The sequence below is a fragment of the Vicugna pacos genome, chromosome 32 (assembly GCF_048564905.1).
Source record: "Vicugna pacos chromosome 32, VicPac4, whole genome shotgun sequence".
Classification (NCBI taxonomy): domain Eukaryota; kingdom Metazoa; phylum Chordata; class Mammalia; order Artiodactyla; family Camelidae; genus Vicugna; species Vicugna pacos.
In genome coordinates, this window is record NC_133018.1 from 24,473,687 (window position 1) to 24,496,665 (window position 22,979).

The window sequence follows — 22,979 nt, forward strand, 5'->3', positions numbered from 1 at the left end:
CGCTGAGGGCAGATCTGCTGCTGCCGCTTGGCTCCTGGTGTCCTTGGCTTGTGGCTGCGCAGCTCCCATCTCTGCCTGCACCCCTCTGTGTGCTTCCCCCCTTCCCACCCCTCTGAGGACACTCGTCATTGGACTCAGCCCCACCCAGACAGTCCAAGGCGGCCTCGTCTCCAGCGCCTTAACCGTGTTTCCAGCTGCAACAGCTTCTTTCCAGATCAGCTCTCGTTCTCAGGTTCCTACTGGACATGAACCTGGAGGGACACCATTCAAGCCCATCACCATGTGCCTGGGGGCCTGTCCCCTTCTCAGCACTCTGCGAAATCACAGTCCAGCCTAGATTCGGTGACGCACAGTAACTTGGCTTTTTCTCAGCTTCACAACGTGCCAACCGCTGCGAGTAGCTGTGAACTGCGCAGCGGAGCCGGAGATCAGCGGCCGCACGGTCAGCCGCGAGCAGGCAGGGCAGACCTGCCGGCGCTCCGCTGGCTCCGTGCCTGGAGCAGACCCCTAAACCTGCATCCCCGCACTTGCTCCCTTCCTTTAAGGCTGTGCTTCCCACCCAGACAATACACCCTTTTAAAGCATACAGGTCAGTGGCTTCCAATATATTCACCATGCTGTGCAATCATCAACCACGCTCTAATTCCAGAACATTCCCATCACCCCAAAATAAACCACCAACTCCTTACCCGTCAGCCCTCCCCTCCCTCTCCCCCAGCCCCTGGCAACCACCAACCCTGCTTCCCGTCTCTCTGGATTTGCCAGTTCTGGACGTTTCCTATAAACAGAATCATACACTACGTGGCCTTTTGTTCCTGATTTTTCCCCTTATGTAGTGCTTTCCAGGCCCTCCCAACGCCACAGCATGCACCAGAACTTCACCGCTTTTTAGGGCTGAATGATACTCCATTGTATGGACACAAAACTTTTCATTCATCAGTCGATGGACAATTTGGGCTGTTTCCACTTTGGGGCCATTATGAATAATATGCAAGTTTTTGTGTGGATGTAGGTTTTCAGCTTCGGTTCGTTTTTTAAACTGGGAGAAGCTACACACGTCCACACAGGGGTGCCAGTAGACTAGTGCCCAGCACACAGGAACTGGATGACAAGCCTGGAAGGGGGTGCAGGGCGTCTCCCAAAAACTCCCCCTTCCAGCACCTGCACCCCAATTTTCCTCTGGAGAGCCACCCCTCCCCACCTTGGGGGTGGAGGTGGGGCTGACAGGCTCTCAGCCCAAGACGCAGGCCAGCCGATTAGAACTCACCTCCACTCAGCCTGGTGATGGGCCTCCTCTTCTGGGCAGGAGTTGGGAGCAGACAAGGTCAGCCTCATGGAAGAATGCAGCCAAAGGGAGGAAGCGGAGCCCAGAAAAGGAGTCTCTGAGACCAGAGCCCCTGGAACCAGCCATGCCTGAAGCCAATATCCTAGTTTTCCCTTTTAGTCTGGGTTTCTCTGAGGCACCTGAACTGACCACGGGGCCAAGGGGCCAAAGACCCATTCTGGACAGAAGATGAAACTCAGCCTGAATGTCTCAAAGCACATCCCACAGACAACCGCAACAGTTAGAAGGTCTCCTCTTCAAATACTGAGAGATGAATACAAGGGATGGGGTCCACATCACTAAACCCCCTGGACTGACAGAGACGGGGGGGTGGTTTCTGAAGGAGGCGCTGAAGTCCAAGAAGGGGAGAGTGGATGGCAGGCAAGGCTGGTTCAAGGGGCTCAGCAGAGATGACATCCGTGTGTCTCTGTGTACACGTGGTAAATGGAAAAACATATTTGTTTCATGGGGGCTTACTGCTTTCTGCTTTTTGTTTCCCAGAATTCGTTTTCACTTAACAATATGTCTGAGTAGCCACGCTGTTACACCTGGATCCAGTCCGTTCTTTCCCACTTCAATATAGTGGTCCATCTTTGCAGTATATCTGGGTATGGTCAGCCCAGGGCAGCCGCCGGCTTATACACTGCCTGTGGGTCTTAGAAAAGGTGCCCATTTCTCCAGAGGGACATGGTCCCACTCCAAGAAACACAGGCCAGCAAACAGGGTGCAGGGGGGCCTCCCAGAGTCACCCTGGTCCTTGACCACAGGTAGCCCCATCATACGGTTAGACAGTTTTTGATTTTACTATTACATCCTGCGTTAGCTTTCTTGTGCAAAGACGAGAGTGTTTTTCTGAGGCAGACACCAAGAATGCTGGGCCATAGAAAATGTACTTTTTAAATTTTAATAGCTGCTCCCTGATGGCCTTCCAGCAAGGCTGTACCAGCTGGCGGTCCCTCCAGCAGCACCAAAGCCCCCACTTCCCTCCTCAGCGCGTGATGATATACGACTTTCTCAACATTGCCCATCTGATGGGTGAAAAGTGGCTTTTCCTCGGTGCTTGGATTCTGGCCACGTTCAAATGCCAGAACTCAGTGGCAGGCTTGAAGAGAAAACAGCTTCATGGTATCACATAGCCCCCGCCATGAAGTGACGCGTCCCCGGATGTCTAGCCAACCATGGTTCCCGCACCGTTCACCAGCCACCATCTGGACCTATCTGGGGAGAACCAGGTCTGTCTGGAGGCCCTTCTTATGTTTGTGACCCTAAGACACTGTCTCTTCACCACCTTCCATGTTAATGCCTCCTACAGCCCCTCAGCCAGCACTCCCCCTCCAAGTCCTCAAATGCAGGAAGAGCTCTGTTACACGATGGGGTCGACAGCTCCAGCATCTCTTCTGAGCCCCTTGATCCAGCCCTGCCTGCCATCCACACGCCTTTACTCTGACGTCAGCATCTCCAGCTTCCTTCAGAAAACCCTTCCCACCATCAGCGCAGGCAGTTCAGCTCATGTCCATCCCCTGGCCACACGGTTGGTTCAGGGATGGACACACGATTCACAGCATCCAATGAGACAGCCCTGGGACTGTGGCTTGAGAAACTGGCTACTGGGTTTCCTAAGCTGGAAGAGTGTGGGGCAAAGCTGCGCGCCCTGTGTTTGCTGCCATTTCGAGAAATCTTGCCCGAGGATGAAGCCAACACAGAGATGGAGAGAGAGACCGTATTCCAATCACGTTCTTGTGCAACTTGATCCAGCCTTGCCTGACGTCAGTGTGCTCTAAGATGCCCCAGTTTAACGAGCCCATAAATTTCCTTTCCTTGTCTAGAGCCAGTCTGAGCTAGGTTTCTGCCACTGGCACTTGAGCAAAGTTGGGGGATGTGTCCGTGAAGGGTCACCGTATGCAGGGTGCCTCACTGCCCACAGTCTCCACACGCCAGTATAATGGTCTTCTGAGCAGACGCAGAATCTCCATGCTCAGAAGGGGCCACTGAGGCTCTGAGACAAACAGGAATAGGAGGAGCAAGACCCCAGCTGGCGGAGGACAGTGGGGAGGGGGCTCTGCCTGGAACCCAGTCCTCATCTGGGTAGAAGGGACCCCTGTCTTGGCAGCACCAGCTATGATTGGGGGAGGGGGTGAAGTGATGGGGGAGGGGAGCAGTTGTAGCCCAGTAGGGTGAGGGGTATTTGCATTTGAATCTCAGCCCCGCCCACCACCACTCCCACCTCCACCCTCCACCCCTGTGCCCTGTCCAATATCCTTTGGCTCTGTGACCTTCCAAGTCCCTCTGGGCCTCACTTTCCTCATTTGAAAAATGGGAATGATAGTTTCTGTCTCAAAAGATGTGAGAAGTGAATGAGATTAAATACAGTAGGCGCTGAGCACGTGCCGGGCACACACTAACCTCCCAAGAGGCGTCAACATTCCCCTCCCCAACTCCACAGTGACCACAGACCCCGGCCCTCGCTGACTCCCAACTGCGCCCAGACCCCACCAGGGTCAGTGCCGCCCCCGCCCCGCGCCCCGCGCCCCCTTATTCTCTCGCCCCACCCCCACCCACCCGCCCTGGCCCGGCTCCTCCCACTGCCCCACCCCCAGCCCCTCCCTGCCCTCACCCCACCCCCGACCCCTCCCACGCTCCCACCTCACCCTCCACCCGGCCCCCACCTCTCACTCCCATTCAGCCCCCACCTCCTTTCTATCGCGGTGCTAGGGCTCCACCAAGCGTCCGCCCGGCCCGCTGAGGAAGCCGCTCAGGGTCCCCAGCGGTGACCGCGAATCCCGGCTCGGCCGGGGTCCGCGTGCGCGCGGGCGGGCGGGAGGGGGGTTCGTTCCCCGGGGGACGGCCGGGACCCCCGGACTGTGCGCCGGCCTGCACGCCTCTACCGTCCCGGGGCCGTCTGGGGACACTCGGGAAGCGTCTTTCTTCGAGCCGCCGCAGCCCAGGTCCCCTTGTGGACGCGCGAGGCGGAGCGCGGGTGGGGTCTGAGTATCCTCCCGGGGGCGCGGGACTCGGGCCGGAGCGGGGCGCGGGCCCTTTAAGGCGGGGGCGGAGCGAGCGCAGGCGGCCGTCGTTAGCATATATTAGCATGCCCCGCCCCGGCGCTGGGAGGCGGCGCGGGGCTCAGTCGGGCCGGGAGCGGGAGCGGGCGCGGGGCGCACGGGCGCGGGGACTGCCACCGCCGCGCCGCCCGCCCTAGGAACGCGATGCGGCGCCGCGCCGCTCGGGGGCCCGGCCCGCCGCCCCCCTGGGCCTGGGTCCCGCCGCTGCCGCTGCCGCTGCTGCTGCTCGCGCTGGCCGCCCGTGGGGGCCGCGCGGCGCCCGCGCCCCGGGCCGAGGACCTCAGCCTGGGAGTGGTGAGTGCGCGGCCGGGATGCGAGGCTTCCGCGGGCCGGGGAGACCCCATCAGGGCGCTTCGGCGCCTGCGGGAACCCGGACGCCCTGGACCCATTTCCTGGGCAGGAAAGCTGAGGCTGGGGTGCAGGCTGTATCTGACGCGCGCGCACCAGAGTCTGGGAAAGAGGCGCCGGGTCCCTTCCCGGCTCCGTGTGCTGAGAGCCCGCCGCAGCCGCAGGAGCCCGCGGAGGTTGGGGGTTCACCTGGCCGGAGCCCCGGCTCCGGCTTGGAGCAGCCCCAAAACGGACCCCGAGGCGGACGGGACGGCGGTCGTAGCCGCCCAGAACAGTGCTTCCCGCGTGCGTTCCCAGTGGGAGTGGCGAGGGACGGGAGAGGGTGCGCACCCACAACCGAGGAAAGGCCGGGGCTGCGGAGTGTGGGCGCCCCGTAAGCGGTGGTTTCGAGTTTGCTCCGTTGAGGGTGTTGAGGGCAAGGGAGCCAGCCTCCCAGTTCGCATTAGGCATGAATCTTGGCCCTGTTCCGTGACCCCTTCCACTGCCAGGGTGGCCAGCCTTGCCTCCCTTTGACCCTGTCCTGAGCCTGATGGGGTCCCCCCGCCGTTCCCAGGCTCGGATGTAGCCCCACCGCCTTCCCCTGCAAACCCTTCCCTCAGTATCAGCTGTTCACTGGCTAGGAAACCATACTGAGAGGTGGCGGCAGTGGCCTCTTCCCACAACCCCTCCCCTGGGCAGCCCACCAGGCTTGGAGCCTCCTCCTCTGGACCTGGAAGATTTAGATCAGATTTTCTGGGTCTTGCCACTCCCAGGACCCCAGGAAGCCAGATGAGGGCGCGAGGGGACCAGTAGATTAAGCAGATTGTTCCTGAGGCTTCCACCCCTGCAGCTGCCCTCACTTGCTCAGAGGAAGGGATGGGGCCAGGGTGCTCAGCTCCCTGCCCGACACCCAGCCCGCTGCCTTCTCCTAAAGGGGTGCTGGTGGAGCCCCTCTCCCAGGCCGCTGGCGTTCGGGAGTTCCGGTGGATTTCAGGCCGGTGCAGGGATTTGGACGGCATGCGCAGCCCCATGGTTGGCAGGACTTGGCCACAGGTTCTGGATGAGATACAGGCTCGGGCCGCCCCCACCCAGCTGCCCCCGCCCAGCTGCCCCAGCCCTCACAGCCATCTGGGCGGGCGCAACCACAGCCCCTGCTTCCTGCATGGAGACTCCTGGGGATCCCACTGCCACTTCCTCCCAGCCAGACTGCTCTGAAGTTAGGGTGTCTGTGTCCACCTCCTCCGGGCCCTGGGGTTTCCTGGATCCCCTCCTGAGGTCATTAAGTCTCTAGGTCTGGGCTAGGTGGCAGTAGAGCCAGGCCCCCACCTTCAGCTTTGAGGGGCCCAGGTCAAGGGTTAATGGGGCTCAGGTCCACATAGCCAGGCTGTGGAGCTCCCAGCCCAGCCAAGTTCATTTATCAGACCCTGTGCTGTTCTGAAGTTTCCTGCTGCCCACCCAGAGTAAACGGGTCAGGCACACTCCTCCCAGCTTGGACCTCCATGCCTCCTCCTCTCCCTGCTCCCCTGTGGTCCGCCGGCCCTCAGGAGGGTCACCCAGCCCCACACGCTGTGAGAGGCACTGGGCAGGGGACGTGGGTCCCCAGCCTGGAGCCCCCAGAGACAGCCGATCCCTGTTGTCCGGCTCAGTAGGTGAAGAGCAGAGGTTGCTGCCCCGGCCCCAAGAGATCCCCCCACCCAGGGAAGGCCAGGACCCCTCCTCCCTTGTGCAGGAGAAGCCTTCCTGCCTCCTGTCCCCAGTTTGCCGGCAGAGGGCGGTCTCTGGTGGCCTTTGGAGGAATGACAGCCTGGAGCATCACACTGGAGGTGCGGGAAGGCCGCGAGACCAACAGGGATTTGTGGAGAGGAGGGGGGACTCCCTTGTGCCTCACTCTGCAGACCGCCTCGGAGGCCCACTGACGCTGGATATTCAGATCCAGGGCTGCCAGTGAGGAGAAGGGCCCCTTTGTAAGTGTGACCCAGCTTCTGCCAGACAGAGCCGTGCCCAGCGGGCCTCTTGAGCCCTGGCTGGCCCCTGGGAGGGGCTCACCCAGCACAGCCTGCGGAGCATTAGCGCGTGAACAAAGCACCGGATTGAGGCCCGCTGCGCCTCCCTGATGGTGGGCTTTCCGGCGCGGTGGAGTGGGACAAAAGAACCTCCGTGCCCTCCGGGGGCTGAGCCTCCAGGCCTGAGCCCGCTTTCATTCTTTTATTTTTGAGTAGCCAATACCCACAGGAAGATACTCAGGCCGTGCAGAAGCAGACGCAGGGTCCATCAGCACCCTGATTTCCTGAGGAAACTTGCAGAGGCTGTCTGGGCACAGAAAAGGTCAGGGGACCGCGGACCCTTATTCTTATGGATGGCAACCTGCTGCCCAGTGTCATGGGCCGTGCTGCTTTCACTTCGCCATCTGTCCTGGAAGATGGTCTGTGTTGGAACATCCAGACTTACCTGGCTCTTTTTGTCCACCGTCGCCTTTTATTGCAAGGATGTCACATCCATTAGCCAGATCCCGGCACCGACAGACGTGCGGGCTGTTCCTAATACTTGGCCATAGCCAGGAGCTGCCAGGGCCGCCTGGGTACTGTGGCGTGAGTATGTGCGGGACCCAGCCCCAGGGAGCACCTAAGGCGTCGTGTGTTGGCAGATTTGCCGGCCTGTCCTCTAAAGCTTCTCCTCCGGCTTCTGTCCCAGCCTCAACGTCAGTGTGTCCTTGTGCCTCGTACCTCATGTGTTGGCAGATCTTTTGATCTCCAGCGCCCAGGCAGTGGCGGTGGTTTGTGGCTGAGGTTGTGTGAGGTTGGCTGTGGGTAAGCCGGGTCCTCAGTGGCCCAGGGGGCTGGGCAGGGGCTGGGTGATGTGGGGGGGGGCAAGGGGAGCCAGGACCTTGGAGCACCTGTGAGCACGTGTTCTCTCCTGAGGAGGGAGAGAGGGTGGCAGGGCTGACAGTCACCCTGGCCTCAGCCAGTAGCCTCTAGGTCCCTGCACCTGAGCGCCAGAGCCCAAGCCTCCAGGCCCTCCGTGCACTCAGAACCCGTGTCAGGCCTGGCTTGGGGCCAGGAATATCCCTCCTGGCTGCAGGCAGAGAAGCCGACCGAGCGCACGGCCTCAGCCAAGACCAGGGGAGCTTGAACTTAACGTGAAGGTCCTAGGACCCAGCGAGCCCCCTCCCCACCTCCCCCACGCCAGAGGCATGTTGTCAACAAGCGAGTTCACTTCCAGGACACTCACTGCCTTCAGCGTCTGGAGGACTAAGAAGTCTTTGTGGTGCCTTTGTGTGGGGGCCCGTGTGGCTTGGGCATAACCATGCCGGGCGCCTGTGGGGTGAGCCCCAGGAGTGCGGGCTCTGACTAACAGGCCAGCAGCCAGCCTGGCGGCGTAGGAGGTGTCGTTTCTCCTCCATGTGGCCCCTCGACACGGAAGGGCCCAGGAACCAGCCTCTGGGCGTGGAGCCCAGGCCGCTGCTCCCAGCCTGGGCTCTGAGTGCTGGCCTCCATCTCCTCGCCTGTGAAATGGGACCATGAGAACAGGGCAGTTGGGATGTCAGCTGAGTGATGCCCCTGAATTGCGCACATCCTGCCGGACGTAGGCTGCCTTCACGGTCTGAGGCCGGGGTGTGGGGAGGAGACTGGGAGGATTCAGGGGCCCATCAGGGTGCTCCCTGACTCAGTACCTTCCTCGGGAATTCTCGGGGTGCTTTGAACATACATGGCTTTTCCCTTTTGCTTAACGGTGGCTCTGAGCTTCCGGTGCAACGCTCCAGGTGCAGGGTCTGTGCCACACGTGAAGGGTGACAGATGCATCTGCCACGTTGTAGCCGACAGCCTGCTGTGTCTCTCCCAGGCCCCGCCCAGCTCTCAGGAGGAGTGAGGCAGTGGTCTGAGCAGGATGCCGAGCCCACCGTCCCGCCTTACCTGGCCGCCCACCCACCCTTCCCATCCTCTCATCCCTCTGTGCTCCAGCCCCACCACCTCCTTTCCCAGGCTCCCTGAACTTCGCAGGTCGGTTCCTGCCACAGGGCCTTTGCACCTGCTGTTCCCACTGCCATGATTTCTCATCTCAGCTCATCACCTGGCCAGGTCCTTCTCATGTTTCAGGTCCCTGGGTGATACCACCCCCCCAACACCTTTTTAAGGAGCCCTCCACCCCATCTCACGTTCCTGGTAGCACAGTGGTCACGGGAACAGACCCTGCAGCCAGCCAGCCTGGGTTCCAAGCCCGCCTCTGCCCATGCTGGCTGTGTGACTGTGGCAAGTGTCCTGGCCTCTCTGCGCCCCAGGTTCCTCGTCAGGACCCACCGTGTTACTTATTAGGTGCCTACTGCATGCCAAGTGTGGACTGAGCCCTGCAGACCGCGTGCCCCGTCCTCACGGCCTTGCCCTAAGGGGCAGGTGGGTGACTGGGCGGCCTTCAGTGATGCTGACTGTTGTCATCACTCGTCACAGTCATTAACCCTGACATCACCCTCATCTCGCAGCACCTACTTCCAGGTTCACTTGCTTACCACTGGTCTTCCTTACAAGACCGTCCCCGGGGTGGTGGATAGCAGGGCGGGGTCTCCCTGGGTCTTCACTGACCCCTCAGCCCACGGCACAGCAAGCCCTGGGTGGGGTGTGGGGTGGACAGACGATGCTGGACAGGAGGATGCTGGGCGTGAGGTTACCCCAACCGCCAGCAGCCCCCAGGGGAAGACCCGCCCTGCGGGGGTCCCACAGCTCCTTTTCCTCTGGATCTTTAGAGCCCAGACCCCCAAGCGAGCCAGACAAAGCCTGCAGCCAGAGCCGCGCTCTGTGAGGTGGCCATGGGCCCTCTTCCTCATTTACACGGGAGGTGATGGTGAGCCCGGCCTCGTGGGTGCTGAGGGGTGAGCGAGTGAAGGAGCAGGGGTGCGCGCAGCGGGCGCTGTTGGGACTTACTTGGGCCTGGGGGCAGGTGCTCTAAAGCCACCCAGCCCCCGATGTGCTTGGCTGTGCCCCAACGGTGGCCCTGAGCCTGTTTCCTCATCTGTGCAGTGGGACTGATGACACCTGTGTCCAGACCCACCGTGAGGCCAGAGGTGTCCAGTTAGAGCTAGAACGTGAAGGGGGAGGGCCGGCAGTTCAGCCTTCTGTCCCCGCGGTCCTTGCCGAGCTGGCTCCACGCTGGCCCCTCAAGATGCATCAGGGACCATGGATGTGCACTCCACCCAGTGCCAGCGGGCGGGCAGCTGTCCAGGGTCACAGCTGGCTTCACTCCAGTCCTGCTCCTGCTGCCAGCACGTCGAGCTGACCATTCTGTGCCTCCACTTGCCCACCTGTCAAAGGGGACGGCAGTGCCAGGCCTGGGGCCACGGGGAGGACCGGAGGAGACACGGTGCGCAGTCGGTGGCACAGCCTCCCCTCAGCCCACGGGTCCGCCCGTCAGCGGAAGGCTTGCTGAGCGCCCTTGGAGCCTGGCCCGGGGCTGCAGCGGCGAAACGAAGCAGGTGCCTGCCCTCGGACGGCTGCCCTGCTGGGGCGGCCCCAGTGCGAGGCAGCTCTGCGGGGCGACGGCCCCTCCCCAAGCTCTGCGCAAGTCACGAGGGAGTTTTATGGTGTGCAGGTTAAACAGCGTTAAGCAGCGTGAGCGCTGTAAACAGATGCACGTTGTACCAACCAGCGATAAAGGATGCGAGGAAAACGAGACCCAGCGGGCGCGGGCCAGGCCTCTGTGGGCAGGGCCAGTGCCCCCACTTCCTGCCAGGGCCTGGGGCAAGGCACCCACCTCTCTGGGCCTCAGTTTCCCATCTGCAGTAATGACTCAGCTCATGGGAGTCCTTGGAATTATCCATGGTGGGGCAGCCCTGTGGGTTTGGGGCTCCCCTCCTGTTCTCACCCCTGTCCGCCTCCCTTCCACCTCCTGGAAGGTTCACCCTTCTCCCACACAGTCTCGTTGCCCCGGAGACACAGTCGCCATGGCGATGGCGGAGGGAGGACGGGTGTGTGCGCACAGGAAGGGGCTGGCCGGGGCGACCCGTGGACTCTGTAGGTGCTGGGGGCTGGGACAGGGCTGAGGACACCTGGGGAGCAGGAGGTCTGGGCCCCCACCCCAGGAGCCATCCTGCTGCGTTAACACTTCCACCCCCTCCCACCCTGTTGGCCCCTCTAATGTTCCAAAGTGTATTAACTACCAGGAAAATCATTCCACCCTGGCCACTGGGAGTGTGCATGTCTCCTCTGAAGACTGGCATGCGCTGGCGAGTCGAGGGAGAGACAGACAGGCAGACAGACGCCTCCCCGCTCCGTGGCTCGAGGGCTGATGGCTCCTCCCCGGCGGGGATGAGGGCTTCTTGTTGTGGACACTTGTGTTTCCACCAGACTTGGGACAACAGGGTGCCTCAGGGCCGGGCGAGGGTCCCTGTGGGCTCTTCAGGCCCACCTGCCAGCACCCTCCCCAACCCACCAGGGGCAGGTCCTTGTCAGACACCTCCTGAGGGTTTCCCTGATGCGCTGGGGCCCCCCACTCCAGCTTGTCCTGGAATCCATGCAGAAGCCCGCCCCAGGGAGGAGCCGGGCTGGGCAGGGGCGTGAGTGGTGGGGACTGGCTTTGTGCCGGGGAGCAGGGCGTCTGCACTGGGGGCAGGTAGGATGTCTGAGACTGAGGACAGGCCCCCAAGCCCAAGCCTGAGGGGAGGCGGGCCCCTCCCTCCCCTGCCAGCCCCCCAGATTTGGTCCCATTCTTACGGTCCTGCTCTGGCAGGGGCTGCAAGCTACAGTGCTCCCAGGGCCCGGGCAGGAGTGTCTGTCCCCAGGCCCACGCCCTTAGCCCTGCCCTTCTCCTACAATTTGACGCAGAGCCTGGCCACTCAGACCTGTGCTAAAACCCCCTGCTTCTCGATGTGGGCACACATTTCAAAACCACCTCAAATGCTCTTGAGGCCTGAAGCCCAGAGACGTGTGTGGCCTCCCGGCTGGGCTGCCCAAAAACCAGAGGGAGCAGCTCCTCTGTGAACCCCATGGAGCCCTGCGAGGGGTGGGAGCAAGGGACTGCTCAGTTCAGACACCCAACTGTTACTGTAGCCTTCAGGGGACAACCAGGAGGTAGGTGGTTCTCCAGTGGTATCTGAGCCCTGGCCTGCCCAAAGCAACTGGCCTGGGTGGGGAAAGGCTCCCGTCTGGGTGAGCCATTACCTGGTTAGGGGGATGGGGACCAGCATCCTCACCCAGCTTCATCTATGGTCTGAGGAAATCCCCGAGGACTTCCCAGAGGAAGCAGCCATGGTGCTGGGAGGCAGGCCTGCTCTAACTACAAGGCTCTGGGCCTGTGATCTTAACAAAGAGTTGTGAAATGTGTGCGTGTGTGTGTGTGTTCTGACTTTCGGAAAGAACACTGCAGAATTAGAACTTTCAGGTGCCTGTAAAACTTGGAAAAAAAAAAAAGTGTAGCCACAAATACACATTTTAACACGAATGCTCTCTTGGGCATCTCCGGCGCCCGGACAGTGAATAGCCATGGGACGTGCTCTGTGAATCCTGTTGATGGCTGCCGTTGTTTGTAGTGACATGAAGGGGGCCTCCCAGAAAAAAGGGCCCTCAGGATGGCAGAGCCAAGAGGAAAGGGCATCTCCGGCCAGTGTCCTCCTTCTTCTGAGCCGTGTGCCACCTGCCCCCTGGGAGGAGCTGCCCCTCTGATCAGCAGTGTCCACTGGGAGCTTCCCCCGGTTGCTGGTCACTGAGTAGTCATGTCCAGCTGCCAGTCCTGCCCAACAGCCTTTCAGGGGTCCCTAGACCCGAGGGGGTCTCCAGGGTCCCCAGATTCTGCATATTCTGGTGGGCCTCCTGTCAGAACATGGGGAGGAGGTAAAGGAACAGAGAGAACCCCAGGAGGGACTCAGGGTTTCCTGGAAAGGAAGGAAGCTAGCTGAGTCTCTGCAGGCATATGCAAATTATATGCAAATCACCAAGCCCCCTCCTGATCAGTTGAGGCCCCTGGGAATTCCTGGGTTGGGAATTTACAGGCAGGGGCTGCAAACTCAAAAGCTTCTGGGGGCCCTGCAGGTAGCATAAACGAATCAAGAGGATTTTATAAATGTCCCCAAAAACAAAAAAAGGCCTGCATGTTGGTGCATTTCTTGAAGCCTGGCCTGGGAGGGGGCGTGGCTCAGAATGTCCTGAAAACCCTGCCTTCCAGCCACCTGTGGGTCCTCCGCGGCTGGCTGGTGAGCCCACCCCTGGCACCATGTCCATGTGGCTGAGTGCTTTTCATGGGGTTGTCACACAGCCTGGGAAGTGGCCATGAGCGCCATCTGGCGCCCCGCCGGGGCCCCCACGGATGGCATTGGTGCCTCCCCGTCCCCGGGGCCCCAAATAGCTGGTGAAGGTGACTGGGGCTTGAGAATAGGGCTCTCTGTGCCCAAGGTTGCCCTCCACTCCTGCTTCCTGTTTGGCTCAGGGGATCCCCGCGGGGGCACTTTTCAGCAGAGCTATCCCCTGACAGCGCCACATGCGCTTTATAGAGAGAGCACCTGTGCCGGGGCTGGTGGGAGCACTTCCACATTGTCACCCACATGTGTCCTCACAGCCTCTCGACATCCACAGGTGAGGCAGCAGCCCAGAGGGGCGAGTCACTTACCTCAGCTGCAGCAAGGAGGTGGCTAGGTGGGACTTGGACCCAGGCAGCCTGGCTCCAGACTCCAGACTACGTGAACATGCAGCTCATGACTAGATGCCGTTGCCCTACTCAGCGTGGGTTTCAGACCTCGGGTTGTCAACTGCTGCCTCACAGGCCAGCTCAGGACCTGAATTTGGCACTCCAAATGTTTAATAAATAACCTTACTAAAATTTCACTTTCTTAAGTGTCCCCTGGGCACTCTGCTGCCTCAGGAGGAGTGAGGTGGGCAGGCTGCCATGAGCAGTTGTACAGGTTGTGCACTGCTCAAGCTCACCCCACCTGAAGAGCATTAGGTTTATGAAGACATTTCAGCAACCAACTGTAAAGTAACTGAAGGGAGGGGCAAGAGATGCCCTGTGGGCCAAGGGGCCAGGGCTGGGGTGGTGCTGATCGGGGATGGGCGAGACCTGCCCCTCACAGGGATGGGCCCTGGGCAGGGGGCTCTTTTGTGGGGCCCAGTCCCCACCTCCACCCTCACTCTGCTCTCTGCCCGCAGGAGTGGCTGAGCAAGTTCGGCTACCTGCCCCCAGTGGACCCCACGACAGGGCAGCTGCAGACACAGGAGGAGCTGTCCAAGGCCATTGCCGCCATGCAGCGGTTTGGAGGCCTGGAGGCCACTGGCATCCTGGGTCAGTCCTTGGGGTGCAGTGGGAGACGGGTGCTGCGCCTGGGTCCTCCTGATCCTGCCTCCAGCCTGCCGTGGTGGGTGGGGTTAGGGCCAGGATGGAGGATTCCTGCCACGTGGGGACCCCTGTGTCGTCCCTTCCCCATCCCACAGTGTGGGCACAGTGGTAGGTGAGTGTGTGCCAGCGCCAAGACCGCATCTCCACACTCACAGCCAGGTCTCAGTGCCATGGCCACGGGCCAGCTGTGGGGTGGGGGAGGTCTGGCCACCCACGCCCCAGGTGACTCTTGCCCTGGTGGGAGTGCCAGCCCTGTGCTGTCAAAACCCCAGCTTTCCAAGAGAAACCAGAAATCTGGGGTGTTTCTGTGAGCACCCCACTTTATTTTTATAAAGACCCTCTGCAAGGCTGGCTGATTGAGACCCATCTGTTCCCAGGCCTCCCAGGAGTAGACACGTGTGACACACAGAGCTGGTCAGGTGTGTGTCCCGTGAGACACAGGAAGCATTGGCTACACGGGCCCAAGCTGGGGTCGTGTCCCTCTGGCTGCTCAGGGCCACCAGTTAGTCGATGCTCTGAATGACCCCACCCTGGTCCGTGGACATCCCCCCGCAGTGTGGCCTGAGGCAGCTGGAGGCCCAGGCCTCGCCCCCCCACCCCTAGACCTGGTACGTGGAGTCCCAGGTGAGCTGGGCCTGGCTCCTGACCCCCGCCCGCCCTGCAGATGAGGCCACCCTGGCACTGATGAAAACCCCGCGCTGTTCCCTCCCTGACCTCCCAGCGGCGGCCCCGGCTCGAAGGAGGCGCCAGGCTCCAGCCCCGACCAAGTGGAACAAAAGAAACCTGTCGTGGAGGTGGGTGGGTGGGCTCCCCCAGACAGGGCCTTCCCAGGGGCCTGAACTTTGGGGTGAGGAGGGGAAGCTGAAGTAAACACCCACAGACGAGGGTTTAAGAGACGGGAATTGGTCGTCTCAGCTCTGGAGACCAGAAGTCTGAGATCCGTGGTCGCAGGGCTGGTCCCCTAGAGGCTCAAAGGGAGAGTCTGGCCCTGGCCTCTGCCCAGATGCTGCCGGCAACCCTGGGCCCAGTGGCTCCAGTCCCTGTTCCCGTCTTCACGTGGCCTTCTCCTTTCATGTCTGTGTCCTCTTCTGTCTCTTATAAGGACACTCACTCTGTTTAGGGGCCACCGTAACCCAGGACACCTCATCTCCACCCTCGCCTTAATTGTATCTGCAAACACACTTCCAAATAAGGTTCCCAGTGCCCGGGGTGTCCCAGAAGCACAGCTTAGCCCGGGGCGGGGGCACTGGACCCATCCCCATGACCCACCCCCATCTCTGGCCCCGCCTGCCCCCGCCCCAGGGTCCGCACATTCCCGCGGGACTCGCCCCTGGGCCGCGACACGGTGCGGGCGCTCATGCACTACGCGCTCAAAGTCTGGAGCGACATCACGCCCCTGAACTTCCACGAGGTGGCGGGCAGCGCCGCCGACATCCAGATCGACTTCTCCAAGGCCGACCACAACGACCGTTACCCTTTCGACGGCCCGGGCGGCACGGTGGCCCATGCCTTCTTCCCGGGGGACCACCACACCGCAGGGGACACCCACTTCGACGATGACGAGGCCTGGACGTTCCGCTCCTCGGGTGCGTCCTGCTGAGCGGGGGCGGTGCCAGGGACCCTGTGTAGCCCTGGGCCCCCCACAGACCCCACGAGGCTGTCGGGAGCCATGCCAGCCCACCAGGATGAGGAAGCCGCCGTAACCTCCCTCCGGTCCAGGCGCCCTGGCCCAGAGCTCTGGGCCTCTGTCTAGCTCAGGAGGTCAGCTCTGCCGTTTAGTTTAGGCTGACGTCCCCAGCCGTCTCTGCCTGGCTGGGCTCGTGGGCCTGGGAGGGCAGGGAGACCTGACTCCATGAGGCAGGCCTGTCCTCATCCCGGCCTCTGCTTCCAAGAGGGAGCAGAAGCGTGCAAGGTCTCTGCAGGCCTGGGCGCGTCATCACCTCTGCTAAGTCCCACTGGCCAAGGAAGTCGCAGGCCCCCCGGTTCGGGCAGGGGGTGATCAGAGCCACGCGGCATTGGGCAGGGGAGACAGAGCCCTCGTGGAGCTGGTCTGCGTGGCAGCCCGGGGAGCCCAGCCCAGGTGGAGAGACCAGCTCTCTCGGCCAGGATGGGAGCCCAGGTCCCTCCTGCAGGGCCTGGGGGATCTGTTCAACACTGTGAGGTTCAGGGCTCCCTGTAATGTGGGGTCCCGATGGCCTGCAAGGCCTGAAATACCACCATGTGGCCTGTACAGAAAAGTTTACCAAGTTTACCGTGAGCAGCAGCTGTAGTTGGCAGGGGCACCAAGAGACCCCAGGACCAGAGAAGCCCCTGGAGGCCCCCTAGGGCCTCATGGGAACCAGACAAGCCCTGAGTGACTACAGAATCTGCTGGTCCAGAACCAGGGTCTCCTGTGTGACCCACACAGCACACCACCACACCCCACCCCACAGGTCCCCGCACCAGCCAGGGCTGGAGGTTGTTCCCATGGCTCACTGGCTCCTGTGTCCCCAGATGCCCACGGTGTGGACCTGTTCGCGGTGGCTGTCCACGAGTTTGGCCACGCTATCGGGCTGGGCCACGTGGCGGCCACGCGCTCCATCATGCAGCCATACTACCAGGGCCCGGTGGGCGACCCGCTGCGCTACGGGCTCCCCTATGCGGACAGGGTGCGCATCTGGCAGCTGTACGGTGAGTCACCCCCCCAAAGCCAGGTACAGGTCGCTCGGGGCGGGGCAGTGGTGCTGGGGACCCCCAGAGCACAGAACCCCACATTCAGCGCCGCACGCTCAGCATCTCAAACCCGCCTGGCGCATCCTGCTCTGTAGCACGGGTGGACTGAGTTAGTGGGTGAGTTCTGTCACCAGGGGTCCCTGGGAGCTGGGGCCCCACTGGCCTTTACCCGGATCTCTCAGAGCCCCGGGCGAGATCCCACATTCAGCCCCCAAGTCATTTCTGGTTGTGACAGCCGACGTCGGTGGCCTGGTGCACAGCACTTACAAGTATTAAGTCGTCCAGTCCTTACCACCTGTGAAGTGGGTCCTACAGCCCCCAGACCTCACCACCCTCCGACATCTGTGGGCTTTTCTTATTGTAGTAAAATTGCCTTTTTAACCATTTGAAAGCAAACGATTCCATGACATTTGGCACACTCACAGCGCTGTGCAACCACCACCTCCAGAACTGTTTCATCACTGCCTCCCCGCCACCCATCAGCAGTCACTCCCCACCTCCCGCCCCTGGCAAACACTCATCTCCTGACTCTTCGGATCTCCTATTCCAGACGTCTTGTGTAAATGGAATCATACAATGGGTGGCCTTTTGTGTCGGCCTCTTCCAGTTAGCGTGTGTTTTCAAGGGCCATCCCTGTCACCGGTTGGATGCGTCAGTAATTCGTTCCTTTTTACAGCTGGATCATTGTATTTATCCATTCTTCCGCTGATGGACATTTGGGTTGTTTCCACCTTCGGGGCCATTCTCAATAATGCTGTGATGCACAGTCACGTGCAAGTTTCTGTTTGAACACCTGTTTTCTGTTCTCTTGGGTCTGTACCCAGCAGCCGAGCTGGGGGGGGCTGTGTAAACACTCCTTTGAGTCATTGAGGCACCTGTGTCTTCTACTCACCCCCCCCCAGCCTGGTGCCCACCCACCCAGTAGCCTCGGGGCCACCCTGGGGGGCCCAGGAGGGGTGGTGGGACTTGCCAGCTTCGATTCAGCCTCTTTGTCTCCACAGGTGTGCGGGAGTCCGTTTCCCCCACGGCACAGCAGGGCACCCCAGAGCCTGAGGAGCCCCCCCTCCTGCCGGAGCCCCCCGACAATCGGTCCAGCATCTCGTAAGCTGTGGGCCCCTTGTCTCCATGCCAGCACCACCCCAGCAGTGGCCCAGAGCCCTGAGCTCCGGGCTCTTCTGGGCCAGCTGAGCGCTGAGTGACACTGGCTTTTCTTATGTCCTTCAGACAGCACAGGGGATGCTTGCTCACCCCAGCCCAGAACGAGATTTCAAATGCATGATTCCTCTCCCTTTGTCCCAGCCATCTACTGCTGTGTAACAAACACCCCAGCCTCGTGGCATCGACCCCGGTGGCATTAGGTTCCCGTGTTCTGTGCATCAGCAGTTTGGACAGCACAGTTCCGGGCTGGTCTCCACTCTGCAGCGTTGGGGACAGTAGCTGGAATCGTCCAGGGGCGTCTTGACTCAGATCCAGTGCCTGGGCTGGGCTGACACGGGTGCTCCGCCAGGCACCCATCTGTGGCCTGGGCTCAAGGCTGGATGCCGAGACTAAGGGTCCCAAGGGAGCATCCGTCCGCAGGGCTGGCATTGCGGGACACCAGGTGGAAGCTGCCCCCCGCCTTTTAAGGCCCCGCCTCAGCAGTTTCTTCAGTGAGTCCTTTGGTTAAGCAGTCGGAGCCCGCCCGCTCTCAGGGGGCTGGACATAGAGCCCCCAGCCAACACAACAAGTGTCACAGAACCCGGGGAGGGGCGTCCCTGTCCACCCCCACCTCTGCACTCAGCCTGGCACGCCTCCTTGCTACCTTCACATCACACAAACGCCTACAGACAGAAATCTGTGGCTTCTGTGACTTGCTGTGGTTTGGTTTTGGGTTTGGTTTTCCGAAAGTGCAATGGCTTCACACTTCCCTCACTTGGCTGTACCTGGAGAGCTTCCACTGAGGGCGACAGATGTCGCCCCGGCTTCTGTTCATTGCGCTTATTTATTGAATAAGTAGAACGCGTCAGTGGGACGCGGAGGGCCTGCGGTGAGAAGTTAGTCCTCACCCCGACCTCCCAGCCCCGCCCCGGGGAATGTGCGTCTTCCCAGAGAGGCTCTGCACGTGCGTGAGGACGCCGCACGTGCAGACGCGCGTGTGTGAGAACGCTGCGCGCGTGGGAACGCAGCGGGGCCGTCGCGCGCGGCTGTGCGCCCGGGTGCTCACCGGGTCCGCGGCGGCCTCCGCGTCTGTGTGAAGACGCCTGGTTCCCGGAGCCCCGGGCTTAGCGTTTAAGTTGTTCCTGATCCTTCGTCGTCACAAGGGGTGTGCGCGCCGTGCAGCGCTGCCGGGGCCAGCGCCCAGCGGGCTCCTCGGGGCCGCGCGGGGTCCCCCGCCGGCAGCGTTGAGCTCCCTGCCGCTCGCTGGCTCGGTGTTCCGTCTTCGCCAGCCTGAACGGCGGGCATGGGGCCCACTTCCTCTCGCCCTTCCCTTGACTAAACTGCTGTGGTCGCCGAGCCTGCAGGCAGTGACGTGAGGACCCTTTGGGGACGCTGGTCCCCTGGGCGGCTCGGGAGTGGGGCTGCCTCCCAGCCCAGCCCCCTCTCTCTGCACCCAGGCCCAGGAAGGACGTGCCCCACCGGTGCAGCGGCCACTTCGACGCGGTGGCCCAGATCCGCGGCGAGGCCTTCTTCTTCAAAGGTAACCGCCCCCCGCCGCCCCCATCGCTGGACCCAGTGGCCGGTGGACTGACGGACGGGCCCCAGCCCCACCCCTTGAAGCTCCACCCCCTCTGTCTCCCCAGGCAAGTACTTCTGGCGGCTGACCCGGGACCGCCACCTGGTGTCGCTGCAGCCGGCCCAGATGCACCGCTTCTGGCGGGGCCTGCCGCTGCACCTGGACAGCGTGGATGCCGTGTATGAGCGCACCAGTGACCACAAGATCGTCTTCTTCAAAGGTGGGCAGGCCCCCACCCGGGTGCCTGCCGGGCATCGCTGGCGGGGAGCCGCAGCCTGCAGCCCCCAGACCCCCAAAGCTTGTGTCTGCACGGGAGGCCAGTCCTGTGGTTGGCTCTGTGGGTCTAGAGCACAGAGCAGAGAGTAGCCGGTTCATCTGTGCGCGCAACCGGTTCGTAGCGACTGAGCACCTGCCGCGTGCCCCGCGCTGTGGGAGGCTCGCAGCCGGCAGAACACTTTAAGTGCGTACTGACCATTCCAGTATCTCCCTTGGATTCCGGCCAAGGATTTTTAAACGTGTTGCTTCTTTGTTTTCTAAATAACGGGGCTGATGGTTGCTAAGCCCTGGTGAGGGTGGGCGTAGACATAACAACCCCTCCCAGGGCATAATGTCACACTCCCACCCTTCCGTGGCAGAGCAACCAAGGATGTTTCCAGAACACCAAGTCAAGGATATACCCAACAAGCCCCTTGATCACACCATGTTTGGAAAGTTTTGCATTCAGATTGGAAGTTCTTGGTGATTTCTAACCGCTCTGTCCTTGTCTTCCTGACGAGGGTGCACACGCGCATGCACGTGCGGTCAGGCCTCCACCCGTGCCCTTCCTGCTTTGCGCGTGAGCGTGCTCAGCAGTGGTCAAGGCAGAGCGGAGCAAAGTGGCTTCTCGCGGGCTGGGCTCACCCCGGGTCTGTGAAGGGGCCGCCTTATGGGAAGCCGCGTCCTGGGCTGCTGTCCGGTGCAGGGCCCTGAGCCAGGCACGGAGCAGGTGCTCAGGGTTTACTCCTGCAGGCTGCGGGCGACGGCATCCCGGCGTCTACCTGGGGGAGGAGCAAGGGCTGGGGCCCTGCCCGGCGGGCTGGGCGAGCCCCAGCCCACGGCTCTTTCTCTCGCCCCCAGGAGACAGATACTGGGTGTTTAAGGACAATAACGTAGAGGAAGGATACCCGCGGCCCATCTCGGACTTCGGCCTCCCGCCGGGCGGCGTCGATGCCGCCTTCTCCTGGGCCCACAATGACAAGACTTATTTCTTTAAGGACCAGCTGCACTGGCGCTACGATGAGCACACGCGTCGCATGGACCCCGGCCACCCCGCCCGGAGCCCCCCGTGGAGGGGCGTGCCCGGCACGCTCGACGACGCCATGCGCTGGTCCGACGGTGAGCCCGGCGGCCAGAGGGAAGGGCGGCCCCAGGCGGCCTCAGAATCCCCGCCCGTGGAGTGGGGGTCGCGAGAGGGTCGTTGTGGGGTGCAGGGGCAGATGTGCGCGCCTGTTCGCAGCGTCTGCCGCGGACCCTCGGGGGCCCCGCCCCGCGTCGTGGCCCCGCCCCCTTTGGCTCGTGTTCACCTCTCCCCGCATCTCTTCCTCGACGCGAGTCCCTCCTCCAGCCTCTTCCTCCCGCTGCCACACACACACACACACCAGGGCCTTTGCACCTGCCCTGCGTCCTCCCAGAACACTTCCCCACGCACTCACGCCGTCCCTCCCTCCGTGCTTCGGCCCCGCCTGGTAGGAGTGAGGACACACCTTCCCACGGGGAGGGTCTACCCCTACAGGAAGCTTCCTTTGTTGTTTTCAAGGGGTGTCCCCAGTACCTGGAACAGCCCGCCACAGAGTAGGCCCTCCGTAAACCTCCAGCAGGGAAAGAAGCAGTCCATCTCAGCCATCCCCCTGCCTCCAGGCGGCTCCTTGAGCTTTCCCTGGCCTGGGAGGCTCTAGGGCCCACCGATGGGCTGCCCGGGCTGAGACAAAGACTTTTGACTCTCGCAGAAGACATTCTCCACCCTCCCTGCTGGCCCCGCAGTTCTTGGCTGCCCTGTCCTCCTGCTGTCTGGCCTGAATCCCACATGCTGCAGGGGCCCAGAGCTCAACCACCCTTTCTCTTCTCCCCCAGGTGCCGCCTACTTCTTCCGCGGCAAGGAGTACTGGAAGGTGCTGGACAGCGAGCTGGAGGTGGCGCCCGGGTACCCGCAGTCCACGGCCCGGGACTGGCTGGTGTGCAGAGACCTGCCGGCCGACCCCTCCGAGGGCGGGGACGGAGAGGCCGGGGCCCACGCCCCGCCGGGACAGCACGACCAGAGCCGCTCGGGGGACGGCTACGAGGTCTGCTCCTGCACCTCCCTCGCCGGCCCTCCCCCGCGGGCCTCGGGCCCGCTGCTGGCCACACTGCTCCCGCCGCTGAGCGTGCTGTGGGCGGCGGCCCGGGCGCCAGCGCTATGACAGCCGCGCCGGCCTGCGAGAGGACAGGCGGGACCGCAGCCGGGGCCGCAAAGTGCAAGGACTAGCGCCGGCCGCTCCGGCGCCGGAGGCAAGCGTCCTTGCAGGACCTCGCCTCGCAGATGGGGACCGGCCGCCGCCAGCCCCGGGCACAGTCCGCCGGGCCCAGCCTCCCGGCCGGGCAGAGACCAGCAGAGGGCGCTGCTCGCCGGGCGCCGGCCGCGGACACCGCGGGAGCGCCGAGCTCTCCCCTCCCCTCGGCCCGGAGACGGCGCCCAGGCCGGGGTCGGGGGCCGGGGCCGCCCTTCCAGCGGGCGAGTGGCTGCCTCTCACGGAACTTCAGCGAGGACCCGGGGGTGGGCCGAGCCGGGGACGTGACTTCAGGCCGCCAGGTCTGCGGACTCTGGAAAGTACAGCCCCGAGGGCACCTCTTCCCCGCCCCGTGTCCACATTATCGCCCCTGGTGCTTCCGCCCACCCCTGGGGCTTCGTCTCCAGTCCCCTGCCTTGATTAGGGCAGCCCCGAACGCACAGGCGAGCCCCGCAAGCTGGGGCCACGGCGGTCTTCCCTTGTGACGCATTTCAGACAAACATGACCTCTCCCTGCTTCTTCGTGGTTCAGGCGTGGCTCCCTGACCCGCCTCGGGAGGGGCGAGCGTCGCGTCGCGTCCTCTGCGGCCAGGAGGGGCTCTGCGGCCCTGACCCCAGACCACCTGCCCTTCGGGTGATGGGGGACTTCCAGGAAGGCCTACAGCAGTCACCAGCACCTCCCTGTCCATGCCTCCTTGACCACAGGGTCCTTACACCCATTTGGCAGATGGGCAAGCTGAGGCTCAGCTCAGGGAAAGAAGCCTCCTGCCCTCAGGCAGGGGTCGGGCCGCGTCAGTCTCAGAACCCGAGGTTCTGGCACGTTCACACAACCCTCCCTGGCGGACAGAGTGCCTACCTGCACGGGCAGGTACTGCGCTCGGCACAGGACGTGCAGAACGAGACAAGCTCTAGGTGAGGCACCTGGGGCACTGCCACCCAACAGGAAGTGCAGGGAGGTGGCTCGGCTGGCCAGTCCGGGGACGGCTGCCCGTCCCGTTGCTCTTTCTGCTC

General features: G+C 62.4%; 1 protein-coding gene across 1 annotated transcript; it reads left to right on the plus strand.

Annotated features, from left to right (window-relative positions):
• The first annotated feature begins 4,468 nt into the window (after positions 1 to 4,468).
• Positions 4,469 to 22,487, plus strand: MMP17 (matrix metallopeptidase 17). The gene is made up of 10 exons (XM_072952930.1): positions 4,469 to 4,680; positions 13,836 to 13,968; positions 14,687 to 14,816; positions 15,325 to 15,608; positions 16,516 to 16,692; positions 17,736 to 17,835; positions 19,329 to 19,411; positions 19,515 to 19,667; positions 20,564 to 20,821; positions 21,557 to 22,487. Exons 1-10 carry the CDS (start codon positions 4,531 to 4,533, stop codon positions 21,880 to 21,882), a joined length of 1,794 nt encoding a protein of 597 aa, XP_072809031.1. The 5' UTR covers positions 4,469 to 4,530; the 3' UTR covers positions 21,883 to 22,487.
• Positions 22,488 to 22,979: the final 492 nt, after the last annotated feature.

Bases quoted from the DNA above. Each gene is read 5' to 3' on its own strand.
- MMP17 (XM_072952930.1), top strand. From the start codon at position 4,531: ATGCGGCGCCGCGCCGCTCGGGGGCCCGGCCCGCCGCCCCCCTGGGCC. The intron at 15,609-16,515 runs GTGCGTCCTGCT...CTGTGTCCCCAG, and splicing joins CTGGACGTTCCGCTCCTCGG to ATGCCCACGGTGTGGACCTG. The intron at 19,412-19,514 runs GTAACCGCCCCC...CTGTCTCCCCAG, and splicing joins CGAGGCCTTCTTCTTCAAAG to GCAAGTACTTCTGGCGGCTG.